General features: G+C 40.5%; 1 protein-coding gene across 1 annotated transcript in view; it reads left to right on the forward strand.

Annotated features, from left to right (window-relative positions):
• Positions 1-25,421, forward strand: part of pard3bb (par-3 family cell polarity regulator beta b) — a 215,910-nt gene that overhangs the window by 117,477 nt on the left and 73,012 nt on the right. Inside the window, exons 19-21 of the mRNA XM_073473008.1 lie at positions 985-1,219; positions 13,188-13,298; positions 13,701-14,063. Of these exons, the coding sequence (XP_073329109.1) occupies positions 985-1,219; positions 13,188-13,298; positions 13,701-14,063 (709 nt within the window). The remainder of the gene's footprint in view (positions 1-984; positions 1,220-13,187; positions 13,299-13,700; positions 14,064-25,421) is intronic.

The raw sequence follows: 25,421 nt of genomic DNA on the forward strand, positions 1-25,421 counted from the left end.
GAAGTAACTAATTATGTTTGGTTATCTTATAAAATCTGACAAGTATTCTGTGTGTGTGTGTGTGTGTGTGTGTGTGTGTTAGAGAGAGAGAGAGAGAGAGATCATTGTAATTCAAGCCCAGGCCTCGAGTCCGTCGAAGAAGTAATGAGGCATCACACTTTACGCTTTGAACATTTTTGCTTTCTTATTTCTAAGAGTTAATTAAATTCACTGTAAAGTTAATAAATCTGCCGTGGACATGTCGAGTAGGGACAGTTTAGCATTATGTGCCTGTGTGTATGTGGGCTGCTCATCTGTGGATATATACATTGTTGTGTAATTGTTTTTGTTGGGATACGTGCATGCATTTGTGTCACAACCTGATATGGTATGCTGTGGGATTTGGCAAATGTTACTTGATATTTCTGCTATAATGAGTCACTTTGGCAAAGAATAACTCCGTAGTTATGTGTCTGTGGACCTCACTCTTTACAGAACTGACTTCTTCTTCATGTTAACTCGACAATTGTTGCCTCAAACCATCGTGAAGTGATTTGCTTCAGACAAAAGTGTCAGCCAAAGGAAAGAATGAAAATGACTCTTGCGATGTTTTAGAGTTTTTTATATGAGGCGTTGATCAAGCCTGTGGTTTGCTCGGTCATGGTTAACACATGGTAAATCCTAATGCCACCATCATTACGCATTGTTGTCATTTAATCATATTTGATGAACAATGTTGCATAAACTGTTTTATAAGGAGTAACTCATTTTAATCTGTGCTAAATCTTGTTTTATTAATTTAAATCTCATCAAGGTTTATCACTTCAACTTACTGTCATGACCTCTGTCTACAGTTGTTTAAGCATTGACTTTAATTGATCTGAATCTAACTAAATGATGAAAGCAGAAACAGCCCAGTGCAATTGTTTTCTTTTACACTGTCCTACTTCCCTCACACTCCCTCCAATTCCCACCTTTCTCCTTTTCATCTTCTGTTCCCTGCAGATGATGGTTCGGAGCTGAGTTCAGGAAGGGACACCCCTGCAAGTAATTCATCGCGCCAGGGAGTGGGGGATCGCATTGAGGAGAAAGGCAAAAAAGACAAGAAAAAGAAAGCTAAAACAAAGAAGAAGGAAAAGAACAAGGTGAAGGGGAAAGAGAAGGAGAAGGAGAAAAAGAAAACAGAGGAGCCTGAGGAGACGGAGAAGAAGAGCAAGAAAATAGGATTTGGCCTGCTAAGGTAAGAAACTGTGTGTGAGGAAGGGAGAGAAAGGGGAAAGGAAGTTTAGATGATTATATTTTAAATTGTCGGTCTTAAGCATCATGCTTGCTGAGGTAGACATTGTTTCCGGTGTTAGGCGGTGGTCGGACAAACACCGATTTCGTTACTTGCCCGCCGCCCCCAGGCATCTATTCTACGCAGCAGTGGGGCCAGCAGCAGAGAAACAGGAAGTAACACAGAGTAACAGGAATCACATTTCACTTGTGACGTGACAAAAGAACAGTTGACAAGACGATGGCAAAGCCAAAGTGCAAAAGAAGGGAAAAGAAGTAACCTCACTGAGAAGTTAGTGGGCAGCCTGTCACACGTGGGAAAATGTTGTCCCAGCAGCAACCCTAGTGTCAAGTCGAATCAACAGTCATGTCCTTTCTGGTCGATTGCATTCTGGATACCATATCCAGGTGCATACGTATGTCAACACTTGTCTTAATCTATTTATAATATAGCCTGTTTTAATATTCAGACTTGTTAGATGACCTGTTTACATAAGATCAGAGTCTGTTTCACTGCAGTAACCAGTGCATATGCTGGGTGTTTATTTAATGTCAAAAAATCAGATTAATAGTTCGTCATCCACAAACGTGTATTCATGTTTTTCCTGTCAATAGGTGCACAGAAGCACAGTCCCTGCACACATCGTGCTTTCATACTATATCAGACAAAAAACCCTTAACGTGCTTAATAACGTGAACACTGGGGTCTTTTCTCCCCCACATGAAACACTATCACATGCTCCCAGGCACACAAAGACCACTCTAAGAGCGGTGCCCCAATTTCCTTAAGAGGTGTAGAAAATTATCTGCTGGAACTATTTCATGTGATTAACTTTAAAACTCTATCTTCCAGTGTGAATAGAAGGTGGGTCTAGGTAGAAAGGCAGCATGAATGGGGCGAAGTGTTTTCAGTGAACAATTTGTACTTTCTACCATCCAAGCTAATACCGTGTTTTTCACGATGGTTGTTCCTGAAATGGGATTTCACATGACCATTACAAAGATACCGATCTGAAGTAAAACACTTGCACTGCAATCTCAGCTACAACAAACAGGCGCAGCCTTTCAAAATACACTTAGAAAAGGAGTCTGTCTAAACCAAAACACAGAAAAACACTTCCAGATTCAAAGTCAGATTTTATCACAATGATTAAATCTGCTATTTAAAGTGACATATTAGGCAATTAGACTAATATGTACCAATTTTACTTGATTGAGCAGGTTCAATGCTCTTTCTTTGAAAGTCTCCACCTTTTTCTTCACCTCCTTTCCACCTTGTTTTCCTCATTCTCACTTCAGTGTGCTTTTACTCTCTCATACATTCGGCATAGTATTTGGTCATTAAAAATAGGCTTTCTTTTATAGTGAGCAGAAATATTCCTTGATGTTAAAATTTTCTTTTTGTCCTGCAGTTGAATGTCTAAAAGCCTCCTTATACCTGGATGGCAGTGTGGTTAGAAATAGGTATCTATAAGTATGGTTATTTTTTTTGATAAAAGCTTTATAATGCAACTCTTCAAATGAAGGAGAGACCTTGCAACAAAGAAGCCCCAGTTGGTCAGGCTTGATAAAGGGCCAGTTCACCGTGGACCTTGGTCGCAATATTTTTCATTGAAATCTGTTTTCTTCTAGTGAATGAAATAGTGAAGACCATCAATAGCAAGGTCAATGGACAATTTCTGGTTTCTTAAAAGAGACATGGCTGTTGAGCTTTTTCCAAACAAATTTTGCAATAAAATTGTCTGCATGGCCACATAATCAGTTGTAAGTTGGAAAATGTTTGTCTTTTATTAATTAGTTGAACTGACCCTTGATTAAATGCAAATCCATCCAAATTTAGTGATGTGATATATTTTCAGAACAAGAGCTAACATGGCAATTCAACTCTATGGAAGAAAAGTGGTCCATTACTGTACTTAAAACGTATGATACAGCCCACCTGTCTATTTATATACAAACAACATTTAAAGAACATGTATAAGAGATTAAAAGATAAAATAAGTGACAGATTATTGTAAATGTATTGTAGTTGTCCACCTCTATGCACACACACTGGCTTTTCACCTTTCTGTTTCCGTTTTGGATATTTTCACCTCTGACTCCATTTTCACAACAGCTGGTGAGCTGCAATTTTGTAGAAAATATTGAAATTATTGTAATCAATGTGGTACCAAATGACATCGCGACAAGGTACGTTGAAAAATGTTGTACAATACAACGGCATAAGTAGACCTACATGAGGTAGAAGAGGTCGCATCATAATCAGTGCTTTTACAAGAAGGATGTAATACCAGATCTGCATTTCACCATCAAGTCTAAATCATGCCTGTTTTGTAATTAGCAATATCAGCAGAGAAGTCGTAGATTCACATTGTTCTCGTTCTTGTTGTTCTTCGTGGTCTCCTTCTCATTTTGTATTTTATGCTGTTCGCATGAATTATGTATAACCAGTGGATCATTGGTGACACAATGTGATATATTCCTATAAATTCACAGATTACACACCTGGAGATCTCCTTCATTCCGTCGCCGCCTCTATCTTTCCCACAAACCTCTATTGCTCCTTTTCTGTAACAGCTCCAAGACAATCCGTGGCACACCTAAAGATATATTTCTCTTCACCTCCTTCACCCCTCACTCTTTCTTACCAACTTAGCAATGTTTTAAGTGCCTCAGGGTTCAGGGAAGGTTACACCCAATCTTTCTGTGTTCTCCCATCTCTCCTTCATACGCCTATCTACTGCTCCGTTTGATTACGGTCTGGACAGCCTACGCAGCACACCCGAGAATATCTCCAACCGCTTCCCTCTACGCACCTATCCCTCCATCCATCCTTTCAACTAACCACCAATTTCCTCTTGCCTTGAGTGCCTTAAGAAACCATATAATACAACCAAGGATGTATTAGACCTTTCCTCTACACCCTAACTCTCATCACTATAAGAGGGCCTTGATTAGAGCCCAGTGATAATTTCATCCTTTCTCTCCTTCCGCTCTTTTCTTTGCCATATTTCTGTAACCTCTCTCCCTCTCTCTCTCGCCCATAATCTTCGGATCATTCCAATTTTGCCTCTCAGTCTGCTCCCTCCAGCTCCAGCTCCCTATCTGCATTTGATTGCATGTAATGGTGGTAGACTGAGAAGGCAAATTGGTGCTATTCAGTACAGTTCAATCTAGGCCGAGCTGCTGATTTGTCACATTCATCTAAGGCCAGCTTTGATTGGCCTAATGGTCTGGAGGAGAGGTAGTGTGAAATACTCAACCTTACTCCACAGTCTGTGGTTTTACAGTAGGAAATGTTAATGTTCATCATTGGTTGATTTTCACATTTGTCCCACAAGATCTCCGGGCTATGTACTGACTATGTTTCTGTCCATGCACCTGCTGCAAAGGTAAACATTTGTGTTGTTGTTAAATGTTCCAATACTGCGAATCACCGTAACATTGTGTTGACAACTTTCACATCCAGTTAGAGGACTGGCAGGTTTTTGTTTTTTATTTGAATTGCGAAAACATGTAAATGGTAAATGGACTGTACTTACATAGTACCTTTCTAGTCTTAGCGACCACTCAAAGTGCTTTACAACAACAAGTCAGCCTTCACCCACTCATATACTGGTAGCAGAGGCTCATCAGGAACAATAACTATTCATTCGCACTACACCGATGGAAGAGCCACCGGGAGAAAATTGGGGCTCATTATCTTGCCTAAGCGCTTCAACATGTAGACTTCACACTAACGTGTGAAGTCTCCAAACTTGTTTACTTCTGCTGTCATTTTTAGCCTTAAAGGTGAAGGCAATCAGAAGAGAAAGATCTTCATTGACTGATTTTTTTTATGCCTAAACAAACTAAATAAACAAACTTTCTTTGTTTTCATGACTGAATAAACTGAATAAACAAACTGACCTTAAAGGACAACACAATTTCATACTGTTTTACTTTGTTCATATGTGGCGGACCCTGCCACCTTTCTAGCTTCAAACTTATTTTTTAGAGGTATTTTGTATTCTTCAGTTAGACAGAAGTGCTGTAACTGATACTATTGTTATAGTGGGCAACGCATCTTGAATCGTATTGTATTGTGAGTTACTCTGTGATTCCCACCCCTACCATTCACCCTATTACAAGACACTTTACCATCAAAATGATTTTGAAGCTGTTATTTTAAGGTAAAAAAGTTACATAGTTTAATTTAAATCAGAATTTAGCCATTCAAATTAATGAAAAGAGGTTGTAGAGGTGTACAGAGGTTTAAGATAATTACTGAAATATTTCATTCACATTTTTAACTCAGACATTAAAATCAGACTCTGAATGTTTGTTTGAAATGCCCTTTAAAGTGGACAGCTGGCTCTGTCGTCTGAACTGCTGCCACCTGCCAATCAGACATGCCAATCATCTGTGTATGTGTGTAACCATCCCACCATCATGAATATTCATGTGGTGATAAAACATGATTGGTCACACAGTCAGATGGTCGTCATACAGTTGGCACACATGGCTGCTGTGAATCTTCCTCAGAGGCCGTGCGTCCATGTGTGTCCGTGTTGTCTCCAAATTGTCTGCAGTTGTGTGACCCTTTGTTTCTCTCTGATCTGTGTGTCTTTTCTCTGCTCAAACTGTTAAGGTTGACACTCAAACAAACCTGGCAACCCTCTGAACATTCAAAATGCACACACACACAGACATTAACCCATGACCATAACTACATGCTCCACAAACATAATTAACATGGGTTGAGAGTATGGTTCTACGAGCTGTTCTTTCATCTGTCTGTGCATGTGTGTGTGTGTATATGTGTGCGTGTGTAGTTGTGTGACGGCCTGTACAAATGAAAATATGGTAATCTATTAGGTGAGACTGGAAATGTACAAGATCTATCAGAACCACAGAGAGACTGGTGCTGCTGTTGCCAGTGCATCATGTTTATGTGATCGTTGATTTGTGTATGTGTGCGTGCTGTTCATTTTTCAGATTGAAAATGGTGTGAATTTATGAGAATCTATGATAATAAATGCACGATTGGCTGTTTGGTTTTAATTGCGCACTGCTGTACTCGCCACCATCTAGCCTCTGTTGCTCTGATTTGTGTGTTTTTGGATGTATATGTTTGCTACGTAAGTGAATAACTACATTCATGAGAAAATGTTTTGTTTACCTTCACAAAACCTCAAACTTAAGGAGCGGCATAACTGGAGAATGCATCCACCAACCCAAATCTGTATGAAAAGGGAAAAAAAAGCACAAGAACTTATGGTCACAATTATACCACCTCCTTTCTCTTTGAGCATTCAGTCTGCTTCCTTTCTTTACCTCTCATTCACACATATAATTACACTCTTTCTATCCCTTTCTCCTCCATCTGCAGCTGATCATAATGCAGCACCTCCGTTAGACTTAAAGTGCCCCTTTGCTGCAACTATTATCCCATCTCAAAGGTGGGGGTGCTTTTACTGGCCATTGCTAGATAGCTAGTGTAGCTTTTTCTCATATCTTTATTTGAAGAACAAGATGATTATTATGCATGTTGGTTTTGATTGATATTTGCTCACGCTATGGCAACAGAGGACTGACTGCACAACTAACAACAAGCTAATGACTAGTAGGTTGATAATCAACTTCCACAAATGGGCTTTTCTGTCTCTGTTCCGTAGTGCAGCGCCTCAAAGTTTCTGTGTGATAAAGCTCAAGATAGACAGACAAAGCGAGAACGAGCTTCTTCTCTATTTTCTTGGTTACTAGCATGGCCCACCTGATCTAATATACAGTATGGTTGGTTGCCTGAAAAAGAGCGACAGTAACAACCCCAGTGCCTTTCTGAAAAGTTCATATATTTTCAACTAGAAGCGCTCAGAGCGACCTGCTGAAAAAGGACAATGGGTGCAGCGCAATCTGTCTAGTCAGGCACATGCTGCTGCTCTCTTCTCAATGGGAAAGATTAAAAGATGCGCTAGCGTTCAGAATATAATGTTATGTGGACACAGGCTCTAATACAGGTCAGAAGAAAAGTAAAAAAAACATTCTCAGATAAGTGTCCTATGCATTTCATTGCTCTTTTGATTTGAATATCAAACTTCTATGTCGGCTTTTCACCTACAGTATGCTGCAGTGAAACATTGCGGTCAGGTGAGAGCAAAGGCAACATGAAAATTTGTGCCAAGAGGCTGATTCAAGTCCTTTATGCAGGAGAACCCTGTCCTTAGCCTGTCATTGTTTCATAATTAGACAGCACATGCTTGAAAGGGGGGAAGGGCCCACCAGCTGCCAATCAAACATCATGACAGGAAGTCATTGGACTGTCACGGACTTATGTCATGCCTGCCAATCATCTGTGTGTGTGTTTGTGTGTGTGTGTGTGTTTGAAAGTGTGCCCTCTTACACAGTGTCTATCTGCTTACATGCACGTATGTTTGTATGCGTGTGCGTGCGTGTGTGTGTGTGCTCGTTATCGCAGCACACTTGTCAATCATCGATTCCCTCGGGGATCCATTTTCCAATGATAGCAAAGGGAGGCGTGTCCATGGCGTGACAGAGGGAGGGAGTGAGAGAGGAGCGAGAGAATAGGTGAAGTGAGATTCACAGATGTTTGCACTCGTTTTCTGCTCGTTTGTCAGTGGCTTTTCTGCTCATGGACCATTCAGAGGCACAAGTGTGGAACAGCCCTCTGAACACTCGCTGTTCATCATTCCAAGTAGCATGTCTGTGCGCATGTAAATAACTTGTGTGTGTGTGTGTGTGTCTTATAGTTGTTTGTTGTTATGACTTGTTGTAGTTTTAGACCTTTTGACATTTAATCATTCATGCTGGCCAGTGCTCATCTAAGGTCAAGATCAGAACATTTGCAAGTTCTATTGTTGTTAGGTTAAGTTAGTTGTAAAGTTAGGTGTAGCAACAAAAATTAAAAGATCTCTTTCAGCATTTAGGATTCCCATTTCATCCCATTCTTCTGATTTTCTTCTTTGCCTCCCATCAGTAAATGTGTGCCTGTGAGTAGGGAATACTTTCTAGTTCTTTCTTTCAGCAGAAATCGAGCAACATGAAGCAGTGGAAGAAAATATCTAAAATAAGCAAGCATGAAAATGATAAAAAATCTGTCTCTGGCAAACTAAACTAACCCCTAAATTAATTAAATATTTAAAAATATATTCAAGGATACAGGCTGCGAACAGAGTGAGCAAAGTTTAGTCATCCTCTTCTGTTCATTTTGTCGTGTTGTGTCATCAGAAAAAATTATGAGGATACATTATGTACAACAGATAGTATTGTGTACAACAACAGACTGTTTGGTAGCTCTACAAAATCAACCATGAAAAGAAACAACAGTTCCCAAAGAAACCTTTCTGTCCTTGATCAGACATCTGATTGAATGGTTGAATGTACTTTTTTTTTACACAGATGGAAGCTTAAAGAAACCTGTCCATATATTTCTAATTAAATCTTTCTCGCATGCAAATGAGTATAGCTATACACTTTCCATACAGATTGTGGTGTTAGGTCATGAATATTCACGAGTCATCGTTCTGTTCCCACTAATGACGGAACAAGAGGTAATTTATTCATCCTAACTGGCTGCTAATCAGCTGTTCTTACTCTGATATTCCTTGTGAAATTATGCTCAAGCCATAATGTCACAACTTGTCAATTTTAGAACATGTCCTCGATGTCGAGACTACTGTGTGTGTGCGTGCAGCGTGTGTTGGTGCGTATGAGGCATGTTTAACTTACAGGTTTTAGCCAGTTGTATTTTTCTGTATATTTCCATTTTCTACTTTTCAGTAATTCACATTAAAAAAAAGGCAACTCATAAAACTTAAAACAAAAAAATGAGCAAATTCGCCTTACGTCCAGCACTTCTCGCGCTAATGGTGTATGATTTAACTGATTACTCATGTTGGACAGAAGACATTTTAAAAGCACTCACATGAAAAGGAAGTTCCTTCCCGCAGAAGTCGTACCTAGAAAAATGAAAGAAAAGAAACAAAAAAAAAGTCATGCTGCTCGACACAAAGGTACAGAGAGAGGGAAAAGTCAAAGATGAGTGTCATGACATCATGAGACATGCCAGTTTACTTTACATTGTCTTGTTCTCCTGACCTATGGCTGAATGTACAAATAATCTCAGCCCAGAAGACAGTGGCAGGAGAAGTACTTGTCTCTTTTATTATATTCTTTTCGTTCTTTATTTCCCCCTTTTTGCTGTAGCATCAAGTATCCCCTGGAGCCTTCTATTTCTATTACTTCCTCCCTCACATGCACACTTTCTTATTTAATTGTTGTATATCCACAGCCTCTATATGCTTCTGGTAATATTTTATGCGTATGTCTTCCTTCAGCTGTGTGTGTGTCTGTTTGTGCATCCATGCATGTTGCCTCCCACGATAGCCCAGTAATAATAATATCAAGAGGGGCTGGAGATAGAGAGTTGGCACAATTAAGCAGTAGCTGTCCATTATCTTGTACATCTTTCTCCTCCCTCACTCTTCTTTTCCCTTCCATTTGCTTCAAACTGTAGGTAGATCAAACATATTAAAAGTGATTGCTTGTTTATTGTAATCAGTCTTCTTCATCTTCACGGTGAAACCTGATCTCATGGTGAAAACGCCTTCACAAATGATGACAGAGATGTAGGGATAGAGAGAAGGAAGGAGAGATTCATCCAGAAGGCATATAACACTGTGCAATGTTTAGATGGATCCAAAACTATAAGCAGTATTTTGTCCAGTGCCGTTATTTTCTTTTCAAAGCAGTTCTTAACAATTAAAGTCCATATTTTTTACGTTTAAGCAGGTAGGACTTTTCCATCATTTGTCCAAATATCCTATAAAATGACTCTTAAATATATTGCTATTGGGCAGAGTTAGTCTCTAAGATCAACATTGAAAACTTAAAAGCCAAAATGTTTGATTAATTTTAATGTGGACAGTTCTCGTTGAGATACAGGTGCAAATATTTTGTTAAGCTCCTCATCCTTGAAAGGCCCAGTAATAAAATGTGAGCTGTGCTACATAAGAAAGAAACAGATATGGTGAGTTGCTGAGGATGAGGTCAGGAGTCACACAGCCTCAGAAAAGAAGCTGCCCTGTTGTCTGGTGGTACGGCAGTGGATATCTTTGGCATCTTTTGCCAGATGGCAGCAGGGTGAACAGAAGGTTGATGGAGTGGGTGTTTTCTTTTAGTATCCTTTGGGCTCTGTGCAGACACCTCACCTCACCAATATCATTGATGCCCGGTAGATGGGAACCAGTGATGTTCTGGGTGAGGGCTGAACACACTGCCCTGGGGGCCTCCGTTGTTGAGTACTAACATAGAGGACTGCCAGTCAGAACTGTTTGGGGTCTGTTTGTGAGGAAGTCCAATATCCAGTTGCAGAGAGTTTTACTCAGTTCCTCATAAATAAAAGCAGATTATGGCCCTTTTATCATTAGATTCACTATGATGTGTTTTGATTACTACATTTGTCATTACATGTCACAGAGAACGCTTAGAGAGGCATCCGATTTCAAGACAGTCTAATAGAGGCTTGTCTTATCTGTCTCATCAATTTATGGGTTTCGTGCGTGGGCTCTTCTCTGTAAGCTTTCTAACTTGACAATGATGAGTATTTGAGGTTGGGTGTGAGGATATTTCAATTTGCAAAAAGTACAAATTATATGAAATTCCTTGCTTTTCCTTTTTCCTCATTTCATTTTCTGTGTAAAAGCTAGGGCAGGAGAGGAAATGGGAATGACAGCATATTGGAGAAGAGGGGATGAGAGAGGTTAAGTGGCGTGAGAGAAGTGTTTGATACCAAGGGGCGTCATGACGAGAGAGACGGGTTGACGGCGAGGTAGGCTACGGATAGAAAGAAACTAAAATGAGGGTAATGAGAGAGAAGGAGGAGAGCGCTGTGGTAATAAAAAAAAAAAAAAAAGGGAGGTGAGAGATGGGTAAGTGAGGGGACGAGAGAGAGTTGAATTGAAGGGTAAGTCTCTTTCTCTGTAGGTAGCAGTAATTAGAGCGAGGCTTGTCCCCTGTGAGGCAAATACAGGCTGTTAATGCGCACACACGGTTATAGCCCTTCATTGCCCATCGAGCCCCCCCTCTGTGGGCGGTGAATGGCCTTCTTTACCCCCCCAGTCCACATTAAACATTTCAAAGAACCATATTAACTCAGCGCACATGCACTAAAACAACGACGATGCACAGACATGCAGAGGCGAAACTGCAAACAGTCACAAACAAAGTCACGCACTTTAGAATGATGATGTTGGTTTAAATAATGCACAGGCAGGTTTATAGTGATACTTCAAAAACATCAGCAGCAGCAGCCGCAGCGGGTGGAGGAAGTGTAGACAAAAGAATAATACATCAATAAATTCACCAGATAAATAAAACATAAGGCGTGCTATAAGGTCACGGTTTGCATGTTGGAGATATTAACTATTTAGCAGGTTTGACTGGCTCAATTAACAATGACCTGCTCACTGTATAGCTGCTGGGGTGTAAAGTTTAATGAGTGCTTTTTTTCACGTTCCTTTTTTTTGTGCATCAGCACGTGAGCAGGCCTCTGAATGGCTCCTGATGACTAAATATCAATCAGACCTTCGTTCAGCATAAAAGTTAACTTCATTCTAACTGTTCTTTCACCAAGAAGAAAAAGAACAATTTCATTCATTCATTGTAAATTGTTTCACATCGTGTAGCTTGTGATGTTACCGGTTAACAGATTAGTCTAAATGGTTTGTTTCTCTCATTTCATTCACAAGCAAATGCCAGCGAGTTGGCAAAGCCTGAAGCCATCATTGTTCATTCACATTTATGAAGTTGAGTCAGGTGTGTGTAATTGTGTGTGCGCACGATGCTTCCTCAGGTAATGACTTGTCCGGCGTCCAGTAGTGCCGAGTGTGCTGTTGATGCTGACCACACACAAACCGTATTGACTGGTGTGGTTTGAGTATTGATATGTGGCCACTTAAAACAGGCCTTTAAGTCTATCGTGTGTATGCCATCTTTTAATTTAGATAAAGCTGTGTAGAGTACATACTTACAGTGTTCAGCAATAGCGTTACATATAGTCTGCCTCTGTCTAATTTATTGAACTATTCTGCTAGTAGTCTGTTCATTCCAGAGTTCATTGTGTTACTGTTGGAGCCTGACCGATACTGGATGTTTTGGGCCGATGCCCGTACACCAAAACATTCAGATATCGCTATATCAGCATATTTTACCATTTACACAGAACATACTCTATATATGAACACTCATTTTTTGCAAATATTCTTTCAAATGTGGTTATCAAACACAAACATACAAATCTATGTTCCCCAAAAAAAACAAAAAAGGCTTTACATCGGCACATATAGGACAATCAGTGTTTTCCACACATAGACTTTACTTGGACGGGCCACCCAGGTGTATCTGGTGACCCATTTTAGCAATTTTCTACTATTTACTTTTTTGTCCGTCTGAAGGAGCGACGCCTTATACAATTGATTAACTAGTCGACAGTCTGCCCTCGCTCTTCTACTCATGCTGTTGTTTTTGTACAAACTTGTATGTGCACCAGGTTGTTGTGTTGTCGTTTGCTGCACGTTAGTTTTGATCGGGATGGACTAATGGTTAAAAAATTCCCAAACGGTGTGTTTTTTGAGCAACTGTATAAAACCTACTGCTGACGAAGAAAGCAGGAAACGTTGCTGGGAAAGAGAAAACTCAGTGTGTGTGTCTACGTTAATGTCACTGTGTACTGTGTGTGCATGATTACAGTGATTACAGTGTTTGTTTGTAAGAATGATGTTAATTTGGTGTTTATTGCTCATCGGCTTCCATAGCACCACATCCTGATGAATGCTGGTGAAATCCCCATAAAGACATATTACATTTTATGATGATGTTTTTCTCCTAACTTTTTATATTGTCTCTGACTTCTGTCTGTTTTGTCTTTTGTCCAGATTCGGGAAGAAAAAAGAGGAGAAGAAGGAGGCGAAAGCAGCTCTGCAGCGACAGAAGTCAGAACTTCTGAGTGATCACGAGCTCGAGAGGATGAAAGATGAGCGAGAAAGGTGAGGAGATTTTATGTATTTTATATTCGCTGTCATACAGACTCAGATGTGTATTCAGTGAAAGTCTTCTTCTCATTGAGGAAAATTCCATAACCATCTTTGGTTTTCCTCCTTGGTTGCAAATGAATGCTCACTAATGATTCTCATGGAACACATTGAAACCACTTCATTACCATCTCTGCCATTCCTTTCTTTTATTGCCTCTCATTCTTTCCGTTCTCTCTATTCTCTCGACTCCATTCTTATCATTCCTGAGCTCTATTGTAACGGCCTGCTTCTATGTGGTTTGTTTTAAGATGTTTCTTTGTGGTAGCCCCTGCTGTAACTCAGTCATCATTATTTCTTACAAAGTCGTCATTGTTTCATTTATATTTCTAAACTGGCTCTTCATCTGTCTTGTAGAATCGAGGCAGGGCACCCAGAGCTGAGAGACCTTCGGCAGCAAGCTGGCAGCGGTGGCGGCGGGCAGGCATATCCAGATGTTGAGGATGACGACGCAGACCCCAATTATGCCCGAATACAATCGTTCAGGGACAGAAACATGCCTTCAATGCCTTCAATGCCTCAGTCGCCTCCCTACAGTACAATTCAGCACGCACATGCCCGCACACCTTCCCCCCAAGGCCCTTCTGCCTTTCCAGGACATGCTAACAGCCCCACAGCCACACCTGATGATGATCCCCTTGATAGGCTGTATGCCAAGGTCAATAAACCAAGGGGAGCTGGAACTTCATCACCTCCTGTCTCTGCTCCTGCCAATGACAGGTAAGACCTTCTCAGAATACACTCTTAAGAATCTGAAAGAAAGCTCTGACGTCCTGCCACTGCAGGTTGGTACAATTTGTCTTCCATTTAACTGTACCATATAAAAGATCTTATAAAGTGTGGGTTTTGTCTTTTTGCAACCTGTGGATAAACCTGGACCACCTTCCTGGAGCTACACCTGGTGGGGAGGGCCTCCCAGCTTTTTCCTCTCACATCCCTCTTCTGTTGCACAGTGCAATATTATCTTGCTGATGCTTCATATTTCTCCCTCTCCTTTCCCCTCACCTGTCTAAATCAGGTTTATCTGCCACAAGCAAGTTTGTGTGTACGTGTGTGTGCGTGTGCGTGCGTGCACGTGTGTGTGTGTTCGAGAGCAAAAGAGAGAGATGGAGACAGACAGACAAAAAAGGATTGAATTGTTTGTGCTTGCTTTGAGCTTCAGTGTGAGCGCCTGTGTACTCACGTTCTCACTGACATACATATCGTGTGTGTGTGTGTGTGTGTGTGTGTGTGTGTGTGTGTTATGTGTATCCGAGCAAAAAAAAAAAAGAAGAAGAAATCACCGCAGGGCTCAGTGTGTTCCTCTCAGCTCCTCAATCCTTACTCCTCACCTTTATTATGTCAGTCACAGCTCACTTGCTTCTGAATATATCTACCAGCACAGATATTCTCACACACATCCACCTTATTCCTCTGGCGTGTCTTCATTCGGGGAAGTAAACCTGTTTGATGGACAGTTCCAGGCTTCGTAGACATGTTTTCTGACACCGTGTCTTCCTAGTATTGTTTCCTCCATGCATAAATAGTGTCAAGATGATGATTTGACGCTGGCTTCTGGACTTCTTTAAGATATGTATTAACAGTGAATTGCTTTAATCATTCTTAATGGCAAAGAGTGTTGTCAAACCTAAGTTTTTAAACTATACTGAGGTCAGGGGTGAGACACAACTTTCTTGAAGTAAATATAAGTAAATGCTACTTATTTCGAGTGCCAAAAATATTTCATCTATATTCTTATTCTGGTGCATACAATAAACCCATTCCGAGAAAATAGAAATAAAGATGAAAGCAAGTCGAGAAGCATAAATCAACATTTGAGAATAGTATGATATACTGTATACAAGATTATATTACAAAAACCCCTCCGCCTTGGCCCAACAGTCCCCTATCCTTCTGTCAAGCCTAATCCAATATCGAACTCAATAGGTTTGTATTACTCTAAATTTTAAAAGCACCCAAGTGCTAACCATAATTTAAGCTCACCAGATCTAGGATTTGCATCTAAATGTACTCACTCATAGACACCAGCACACGCAAGCACAGGGAGCCCTGCCCCAGTGGATTTCGAACCCAGGACATATGCTGTGAGGCAACAGTGCCAACAACTGTGCCACTGTGCCACCAGTTGTAGAATAATGTTGCTTTAGATTAAAGAGTTGTACAGGAAATGGCAAAATGTTGCATCCAAGATCTGTCTGTTAATGTAACAAGTGGGTCAGGTGTTTAGACTTTACTTTGCATGCAGTTTGAATTATGTAAATATACATTGTTCACTTGGCAGTGCATGATTATATGCACAGCTTAATATGTTATTCACAGTACACTGACAGTACATAGACACTACTTAACTAACTCATAATTGAGATGAATAAATAAGTCCCAGGGATCCTGCTACTTTAGTTTAATTTATCCAATATTTTTTTGCTTTGAGGGTAAGAATGTCTCTATTTCGGAAACCCTTGTACTTTATATCCATGGCCACAGCAGTCCTGGCAGACGGTGCTGTTCATTTATCATCACTTCCTGAAACCTGATGATGCAGACAGGAGGAAGTCCAGGTACTGGTTCAAAGTAATCGATGGTACCAAAAAAAGAAGGTAGTGCGTCAGCGTTGATTGTGTGTGCCTGACTCTGTGTTACTGCGTTTCAAGGGGAGGCGAGAGCCGCAGTATGCATGTGAGACGGAGATAAACAAAATCAGTAAGGGCTCCATTCCATCAGCACCTCAGCAAAGCAGTACAGCTCACAAACACAAAGTTGTGTGTGCATGCAGACTAAATATAAGATTAAGATACACAGCCGTCTGTTAAAAAAGCGAGTCATGCATATTAAAAAATCCAGACAGCGAAACCGGAGCTGCCTCGTCCTTGATAATGTTGGATAATGATGATAATTTGAGGGATATAAAACACCATCGGCTGAAATTAGTCTGCCCTGTCTGACTTGCAGCCCCCCCTGGAAAACTGTTGTAGCTGTCGAAATTAACTAGTTGGCTCAGTCAGTTTAAATAATACTAACTTTTTAGTAGGTCTTGATTCACAAGTCAAGATCAACTGGAATAATTGGTGAAGAATTGCTGCTTAAATGTAAATATTGCAGCATTTTTGTCTTCTTAATGGAAGAATCATTTAGAGAAGTATACATCACATTACATTCTCTGTACTTTGCCTTAATAGGGCTGGGTAATACATCGATATTGTATCTTCATCCAGATGTGAGACTTTATATTGTCCTAAATTTGGTGTATTCTTATGTTGTGATGACACAAGTGTCGTCTTTTCCTGGTTTCAAAGGCTGCATTACAGTAATGTGATGTATGTTTTTGAACTTAGACTGTTCTGCTTGTTCTAATATTGCATCTTTTCCCACATATTCATTATGTCCACATTACTGATGTTTTATTATCAAAAATTAAAATGTGTTAATATTTTTAATATATTTTGACAAAAATATTGTGATATTAGATTTTGTCACCCAGCTCTAGCATTTATGAAGTGCTTTTGAGATTTCAATACATCGAGATATATATTGTGTATCGTGATATAACCTAAAAGAAACAAGTTTGCCCAAATTCGTTTTTGCAGGAGTTTAAACATCATCTCCGTTTCTATGACAAAGGCGGCCGCGTGTTGCAATTTATATAGGTCTTAAAATAGAGTCAATTATATCCCCCAGCACACATTGATGTGCCCGGCTGCTTGTGTGCATTTATGTCTGTGTTTTTTTTTTTTATCAGTGGTTTGCCTTAAACACCTCTATTATGGAGGGACAGTTATTTAACCACACAGCACAGCGGTATATCACACTGTCTGCCTCACTGCCAGCCCAACACCTTTAATTCTAAAGGCCAGACCCAGCTCAATTCCTTATGCATGGCAGACTTTAATGCAGACTCATTTAGTAAACTCATTACACACACAGGCAGACACCACACATTTGGTGAAGATTATACAAGAAGGCATGAATGTGTTTTGGAGAAGAAGCACACACTCTTAAACACAGGCCCAAATAACTGAAAAACACTTTTTAGGAGTCGAAAAGCAATCTCAAGTGTAGCTACAGTGCTAAATTGGACTGGAACAAAGAGTAATTTCCAGATTTAGTCATCTCAGTGTGGACGTACAGTCATTCTCCTGGTGTCCAACCTCCTGCAGCTCCTCTGCCTCTCTTCCATCTCAGTACACAGATGGACAGATTGGAGGGTCTGAGTGGCTCACATTGGGAAGGAAGTAGCCGGGAACCGGGGTGGGAGAAAAAAGGATTCAAGCAAAGGAGCTCTTAGAAGATTTTCAAGTGGTGAGTGGGATTCTTTACCCACCATCTGAATGCACACACACATACACATTTTGTGCGCTCACACACTTAGCTGCTTTTACTAAACTGAGGTAGTTAGGATGTCAAACACACACAGAGTCCATTTTCTGAAGTGACCACCCAAGCCTCGCATGAGTGCTGCCCTCCGTTTTCTTGAGTGGGTGAACCCCTCCCACCCTCGCCCAACCACCACCGTCTCACCCTTCCAAGTGCCCCTCGCAGGTTACCATAACAACCACGACCTCTGGCACTCCACCAATTAGAAAACAATCAGTCTGGAGAGACCGGAGTGGAGTGAGCTCGAGAGAGAGGGAGACGTACTGTAGCGCATGAGCGAAAGATAAGTAGAGAGCGGATACATCAAGAATAAAGAATGAAAGAAAGAAACGTAAAAAAAGAAACAACCAACATTTCTTTTTTTTTTACAAGAAGAAAGCACAGCTCCTCGTAATCTAACACAATACAGTGATACTTGTCATGATGATCTAATACAATCCAATTTCTATAAAGCAGGAAACCAATATAGGACTGTACATCAGCTAGCTAGACAGCCTTTTCACGTCATTCATGTGAGGAGATTCACGGTTATACCGATAATGAAAATCACCACAGTCAAGTTATTGTGTTAGGTTATTTATTGCGATCTGTGGTAAAATCTGTTATCGGGCTCAGATTTTAAATTTATGTTGTGACAAATCTGTATTTCTGGTTTGGTTAGGTTTAGGCACAGAAACCACTTGAGGGTTCAGGAAAAAGATCGTGTTTTGCCTTAAATATCTGCTTTTGTCCCCACAAACGTGGCTGGAAAGTCATCTCGAGGTCTCCTAACAGCCCCTCCTTCCGTCAGTATTACCAATTTAAGATGAAATAAGCACCAAACTTGCCGGACTGAAAACATTTACAAACTGTTGCCACTTTTTAAATTAAGACAAACTTCCTGCTCCTCCATAGTGTCGCTCCACTTTGTGTTTGTGCTGGAGTTTGCTTGACTAAAGAGGATAAACATGTTTGAAGTGATTTTGCCGTTGGCTTTCACTTGTCCAACCATCTGCCATTGAGAGAAACTCTGAAAACTTTAGCTTTGTTTGTGCTGGAAGAGCAGCCGTCCTCTCACTGCTTTATATCTCAAAGTTTTTCCTTCTGTATCACAATCCATCAGACTGTGAAGTGTGAGGCAATGAGTTAGATGGAGCGTAGCCTTTTTTTGACTACTATGGTCAAATGCGCAGCATATACCGTACTTTATCTGACATATTTGAGCTTGTATGTATAGATTGTTGCTGAGTACATAAACTGAAACAGCATGCTCTCCCAAAATGTCTTCTATGAGTCAGAATGATGAAAGAGACCAAGAATAGAGGAAGCTCGTACAGGAGAGATGAGCTTTTAGCGTTGCTTGGTTGGTCACTGGAGAGGCTTTCTTTCCTTTATATTAATTAATCAGACATTCTCTCAGCTCAATGAGTGCCACACGCACACACAAACACACACACACAGTAATACATACTGTCTTTGTCTTGCACTTTCTCACACACACACACACACAAGCACACACAATGTGGAGGGAGCTTTTAGTGGGTGCCAGGTTGGTCTGTGCGAGTGCTGTTTTCCACATCACTCTCTTCTTGTAGGTAATTAGTTTTGTTGAGGCGGCGGCGGCGGCGGCTGTGGGTATGTGTGTCTGTATCTGTGCTAGCTTTGGGTGGTGACATGATTTTTCCCGCTAATAAGCATTAAAGGAGAAGTTTGTCCTAAAATTAGAATTCAGTCATTATCTACTCACCCCCATGCCGATGGGAAAATGGGTGAAGTTTCGTAGTCCACAAAACATTTCTGGAGCTTCACAGCAACACAGCATCATAGCTTTATCCTTAACAACAGAAGGAGATGGGGACTTGTTTTAAACATTAAGAAAACAAATGAATAAAAATACATAACATGGCTCCAAACAGTTTGGCTGGCGTAATCCAACTCACCACAAGCCCAGAGATCCCAAATTGATTTGAAAAGATCTTGCTTACACCCTTTTATAAAGCAGAAATCTTCAGTGTAGTTGCTAAGCTAAACATGTAAAACCTGTTTAAAGTGGGTGCAAGAGCCCGACCACGCATAAAGGGTGCAGATAACATCTTTTAAAATCAGTTTTCAGTTTTTTGTTTTTTTTTATGTTTTAAAACAAGTCCCAATATACTTCAGTAGTGGGAAAATTCTGCAACACAGTTTTGGTGTTAAGCTCCACAAATGTTTTATGGACTACAAAACTTCACCCAGCTTTCCACTAACACGGGGGTGAGAAGATAATGGCTGAATTTGCATTTTTTTAATTAGCTTGTCCTTTTCAAAGTCACAAAGTGCACTGGATAATAGCTGCTGTAGGAGCAGCAACACCCAGGCCTGATTGAAAAGGTTTCTAACACATTTCAGTCACTTCTACAAGGATCTAATACAAGTTCTTCTGTCTCTTTGTGACATCTGCACATGCAAGAAAGTGTTTCAATGACAGTGACCTTCAATCACATACAATTTCACGAATTCACAAACTAGTGTTACCTGACTAAACTTTAAAACAGTACTGTAGTGAGCATTTGTCCCACGATTGGGAGTTGGGGATCTACAAAATGCTATAATGGGATCAGTTGGAGACCTTGGAGACTTTCTGTACATCAAATGAAAAGTGCATCTTTTATTGAAACTCTTTGGAAAGAAATGTAAAATTTAAGCTAATTTAAAAACTGATAAAAGCAGGTGGATTCGAGGACCAGGGAGGATATGAGGAGTGTTTTCGAACTAAAGGGAGGTAAAATGGAAGGTTAAGTGGGATTAGGAATAAAGAAGAAGGGAAGCTAAAGAAAGGGAGCGGGAAATGGGGTGAAACAGACGAGATGTATGGAAAGGAAAGAGCCTGATTGAGTGTTTGGAGCTAAAGGAACAAAATTAGCAGGAGGAAGTGTTGAAGAAAAGGGGGAAAAGAATGAAACAGAGAAGAGAAAGGTAAGGGAGGGTATGGAAAACAGACAAATAGACGGAATGAAAAGAGAAGAGGAGAGATTTGGAGAAAATGATTGAGGGTCAGCGCATGTTTAGAGCTTAAAAAAATGAAAGTGAAGAGGACGATTTGGAAGGAGATCTAAATTTTGTGGACTGAAAGGAGACGTGAGTGGACCCAAATAATTGCAGGAATGAGAAAAGTGGATCAACTAGTGAAGTGAAAAGAAGAAAAGAGGCAGGCAGCAAGGGATTCAGAGGGGAAGAGAGGCTAAGTGGATGTTTTGGGATAATTCAACAGATGAGATGGGAAACGAGGCGCTTGGAGTGAGGACATGCAAGGAGAATGAACGGGGGGGGGGGGGGGGGGGGGTCATTGAATGTCCGGGGCTAAAAGGGCAAATTAGACCGAGAAAAGGAGATGGGAAAGTAGAAAAAAGTAAGGGATGGACTGAACTGAGATGCTTGGAGTAGAGAATGTGAAGAGGACTGAAAGAGAGGAATGAGAAGAGGTGGTGGGGGGGCAAGTGATGGAGAGCAGAGGGAAAAAAAAGGGCCAGAGTGTGTGTTTTCCGGACTCAAAGCCTGCGATTCAGCCTGGCTAATAAGGAAAAGCTCTCAAGAGGCACTCGTCCGCTCCATCCCTTCCTCCCCCTGTGCTCTCTTTCCTTCAATATACCCTTTCTAGGTCTCTCTGCGCCCTGTTGCACTCTCTCCCTCTCATTTATGATTTCCGCTGCTCGTATTTGCACAAGTAGTTCTCAATGAAAAATAAATTCCATGCAAAGGACATCCTCCCGCAGTGGAGCACGAACACAGTAAAAGGACACATGGGCACATAGACTCGGGCTCTTAAAAGGACACACACAAACAGATGAGTGCACTCAAAGTTTCGATACACAAAAGGGTATACGCGCAGCTTCGTACATCTCTCATGTTCTTTCCCATCTACATAGATGTCTGTCGTTCCTGTTCTCAACCTAATACCTTTTTTTCATTTAATTTCAGTAGTGGTTACCTGTAGCTAAGCAACATGCACTCTCTATTTTTGTGGTTTTAGTGTGTATATCGTATGTCTCGACTGCATTTGGCGCCTTTTATTTTTTCTTGGTATGATTCATGTACAGAGCATTGCTCGATTCTGTACTTTTGTATCCTCTGCTGTTACCAGTATTGGAAAAACTATTAAATATTTAACTGTTTTTTACATTTTTACAACATCTACTCTCTTGTCCTCTCCTCGTGGCTGCTGGCTCCTTCTCCTGCAGTTCTTCAGTCAAACTATCACTGAATTTTTGTCACTGTTGGACGAGTCACTCAAAGCTACTCAGAATTTAATGTTTGTCACAAGTTCTGGCTCGTGCAAATGCTTAAAAGTTGGCAACATTTTAAATGAGAAATGAAGTATCCCTATTTTTAAGCTTAGATTTGGTCATTTTTTCTGATAGAAGCATTTGACGCACTTGATGTGCTCAAGGACTTTTGGAAATCTGAAAATCTGACAATAATTTATATTTTTATCAGTTTCTAGCCATGATAAATGGTGTGATTTCGGCAATTGTTTATAATAGAACATGCCTCTCTAACCTGCCAGTGAGTTGTTGGGTTCAGAGAGTTAAACTTGAATCATAAATGACATTCTCAAGTGTTCATATATCATTGCCATATTGTCTGAATAAATCCTAAAGGTTTTGGGTTGCATCATATTAACTGAAGTTATCATCACACATTTCTAATAAAATTAAAACTTAAAATGAAAATTTCCCACCAAATATTGGGAAAGATTAGGGTTGTATGAACCGGTTGAGGTTAAGGCTGCTCATTTCCGTCTAATAAAACTACCCTGGTTGAGTCCACATGGCCAGCAAATATTTTCCTAACAAGCGAAGCAGATTTGACAGAGTGCATGGGGGAGATGAGGTCATGTGAAGTAAAGGTCAGCTGGAGCGACTTCTCAAACTTCTCCGGAGAGATTTGAGAGACTCTTAATCAAGCTGGGATCAAGTGTAAAACAGCCTAAGGGTATACTTTAAATTTTTTTTAAATGATGAGAAAAGTCACAACATTGTTCTTCGGTTTTTGTGCCAAAGTTTGACCTCGACCACCTGTTGATTTTCCGTTCTTTGGGATCCTGAAACTGCACCTTTCCTATGGAAGTTCTCCTCTCTTTTTCTGTTTAGATCATAATACATCCAATTAATGGCTTTGATACAGCCAAAGATCTTTTTTTATCTTTATGTATTATCCTGTGCAATGAAAGAGAGAGAAACATCGTTATACTCTTTCCCTAACGTTAACCAAGTAGGTTTTTTGTGCCCAGATCTTAGAACTACTGCTGGCCATTCAAAAATAACAGCTTGTATGGATCATTTTAGTATTGGTTTAGGAAGGCACTGACAAACAATGTTGTCCCGCCAAATGAGGCATGAAAATCTTAAAACATTTTTAGTGATTATTTTAAAAGCAATGACAAACAGCCTTTGTTTGTTTGATTAGGACTTGGAAGATAATGGAGTACTGGAACCGTTAAAAGAGGTAAAGAGAAGACTGGGCTGTGTTTTCTACTGCTGGTAGAGACAGTTGAGAGTGAAGACAACAGCCCATGTCACACCTGTGCAGTAATGATGCTGTTAAATCAGCATCTTGATATACCACACCTGTCAGGTGGATAGATTATCTTGGCATAAGAGAAGTGCCCATGAACACGGATTTCACCAAATCTGTAACACAAAATTTGAGAGAAATAAGCCTTTTGTGTGCAGCAAAATAGTCTTGTAGATGTTTTGTTTTCAACTCATGACAAAAGTGAGCAAAAAAAAATGAGCATTTATATTTCTGTTCGGCGTAAATGTAGCAAAGCCATCTCAACTGCAGATCTTCAGTTTGTTGTGACTGTCACTCTGTGTCACAGTGAGTAAAAGAACATTAACAGCCCATTACAAGGCAGTAATCTTCAATTCAGTATGAGACAAGGCAAACCTTCCCATCTTTGTTCTTCAAAGCAAATACAAGATTTTGTGCAGGAGGTGAATATGAATAAAAAACATATGACATGACCATGTACACTAAAGTACATCTAAAAACATCTATTAGTTGCATCACGATTCTCTCTATATTCTGAATAACCGCACCTTTCTTGGTCACGATGTGCATTAGCGTGACATTCGTCCGTCTGGATCAGCACCAAATCGGTTGAAAAGTCGTGAAATTCAATATGTGCTTTCATCAGTGCAACCACACAATTAGCTGATGTGTTTCCTAGTTTGACTGTGATAAAGCACATGATTGGCTTTCGGGGGCGGCATATGTGTCATACAACCAGTTTTCAAAATGCTTTAATCGGTTTGTCACCTGATAACGACTCTGGGTCTAAGCAAGACTACTTCTTGAGCTTTGTTAAGAATGAAGGTGAATTCATCCATTTGTTTTAACTATGGATCACTGTAAACAGTTAGTCACACAATGAGAAAAAATAAATTATGTTTTCAAATCAAAATTTGTGATGGATCTTTTTATAATCGAATCAAAGCCCTCTGAACTTGAATTTAATCAAATTATCAGGTGCCTCGTTGTTCCCACCTCAGGTACATCTGTCTGACTTTGCTTTCACCAGTCAGCCACTTAAAACTCTGAATAATAAATCTGAACCTACGCTGTAGGTAGCCGCTTTAATCCAGCTTTAGTGAGTTGCCATTCACAGCTATTGTGCTTGGCAGATTTATTAAGCAAATAGGCCTCCTGCCACACACACGGCTGTTAAAGTCAAAAGGGAACGTGGGGCCAGACATCCTGCCTTCATGATTTTATGCCAGCCAGTTTACCACCTGTAGCACTCCCCCTCTCCCTCTCTGTCTGTCACACACACACACACACACACACACACACACACACACACACAGAAGGCTTGTCTAAATAATGTTATGCCAGACAAATTTTCAATCTGTACAATACACACACACACTGATCGTCATGACGATCCGATGCCAGCCTCCTTTTACACTCGCAGGCATTTAGACAGCTCGTCTGATTGATGTCATGGCAGTCGATAGAGCGCTAATTACTCCCCGTGCTTCAATGGCGCCGAGTAAGGAGCAGTGTCATATCCTGTCAGCTGCATTTTAAAAACATGTGTCACTTCCTGTTAGCCCGCAGAAGAAAAGAGGGCAACAGAGCAACCTGACAGCACATACACTCTCCACATAAACTCTCTTTCCCCTGTCTCTCTATTCTTGCCCCTTTCATTTTCTTCCATCTGACCCACCTGCCAGCATTGGTGATCTTTTGTTGTCAAACTTCATTAGCGGAGACGTCAGCTAATTAGAGCCTAGCACGAGCTTGGGAGATTAGGAAGAAGAAGATGATGAAGAGCGAGACGAGGGAGATAACGGTGGGTGGGAGGAAGGAGGGAGGCGGGGCCGGGCAGAGGCGATTGGAGATGAGCAGATGATGAAGAGATTAAGATGGAGTGGGAGGGAAGGAGAGATGGATGGTATCAAGGTAGGGATGGAAATGACAGCAGAGATGATTACCTGCATAAACTGTGGAGGGAAGAGAGAGCGAGGAAAAGGATGAATGGAGGTGTGGGGAATTCAAAGTAGACTGTGGAGAAAGGTTGACAGAATTGTGAATATTTACCGCTCTAAATGAGTCACAGTAAAGAAAAATGTGAAGGGAAAATTGAATACATCACGGAAATGTCAAAATGGCAGAACATATAACATAAAGAAAGCTCATATCCATGTCAACACCAGAGGGAGAGTAGCTCACATTGATTAAGTT

The sequence above is a fragment of the Pagrus major genome, chromosome 9 (assembly GCF_040436345.1).
Source record: "Pagrus major chromosome 9, Pma_NU_1.0".
Lineage (NCBI taxonomy): Eukaryota > Metazoa > Chordata > Actinopteri > Spariformes > Sparidae > Pagrus > Pagrus major.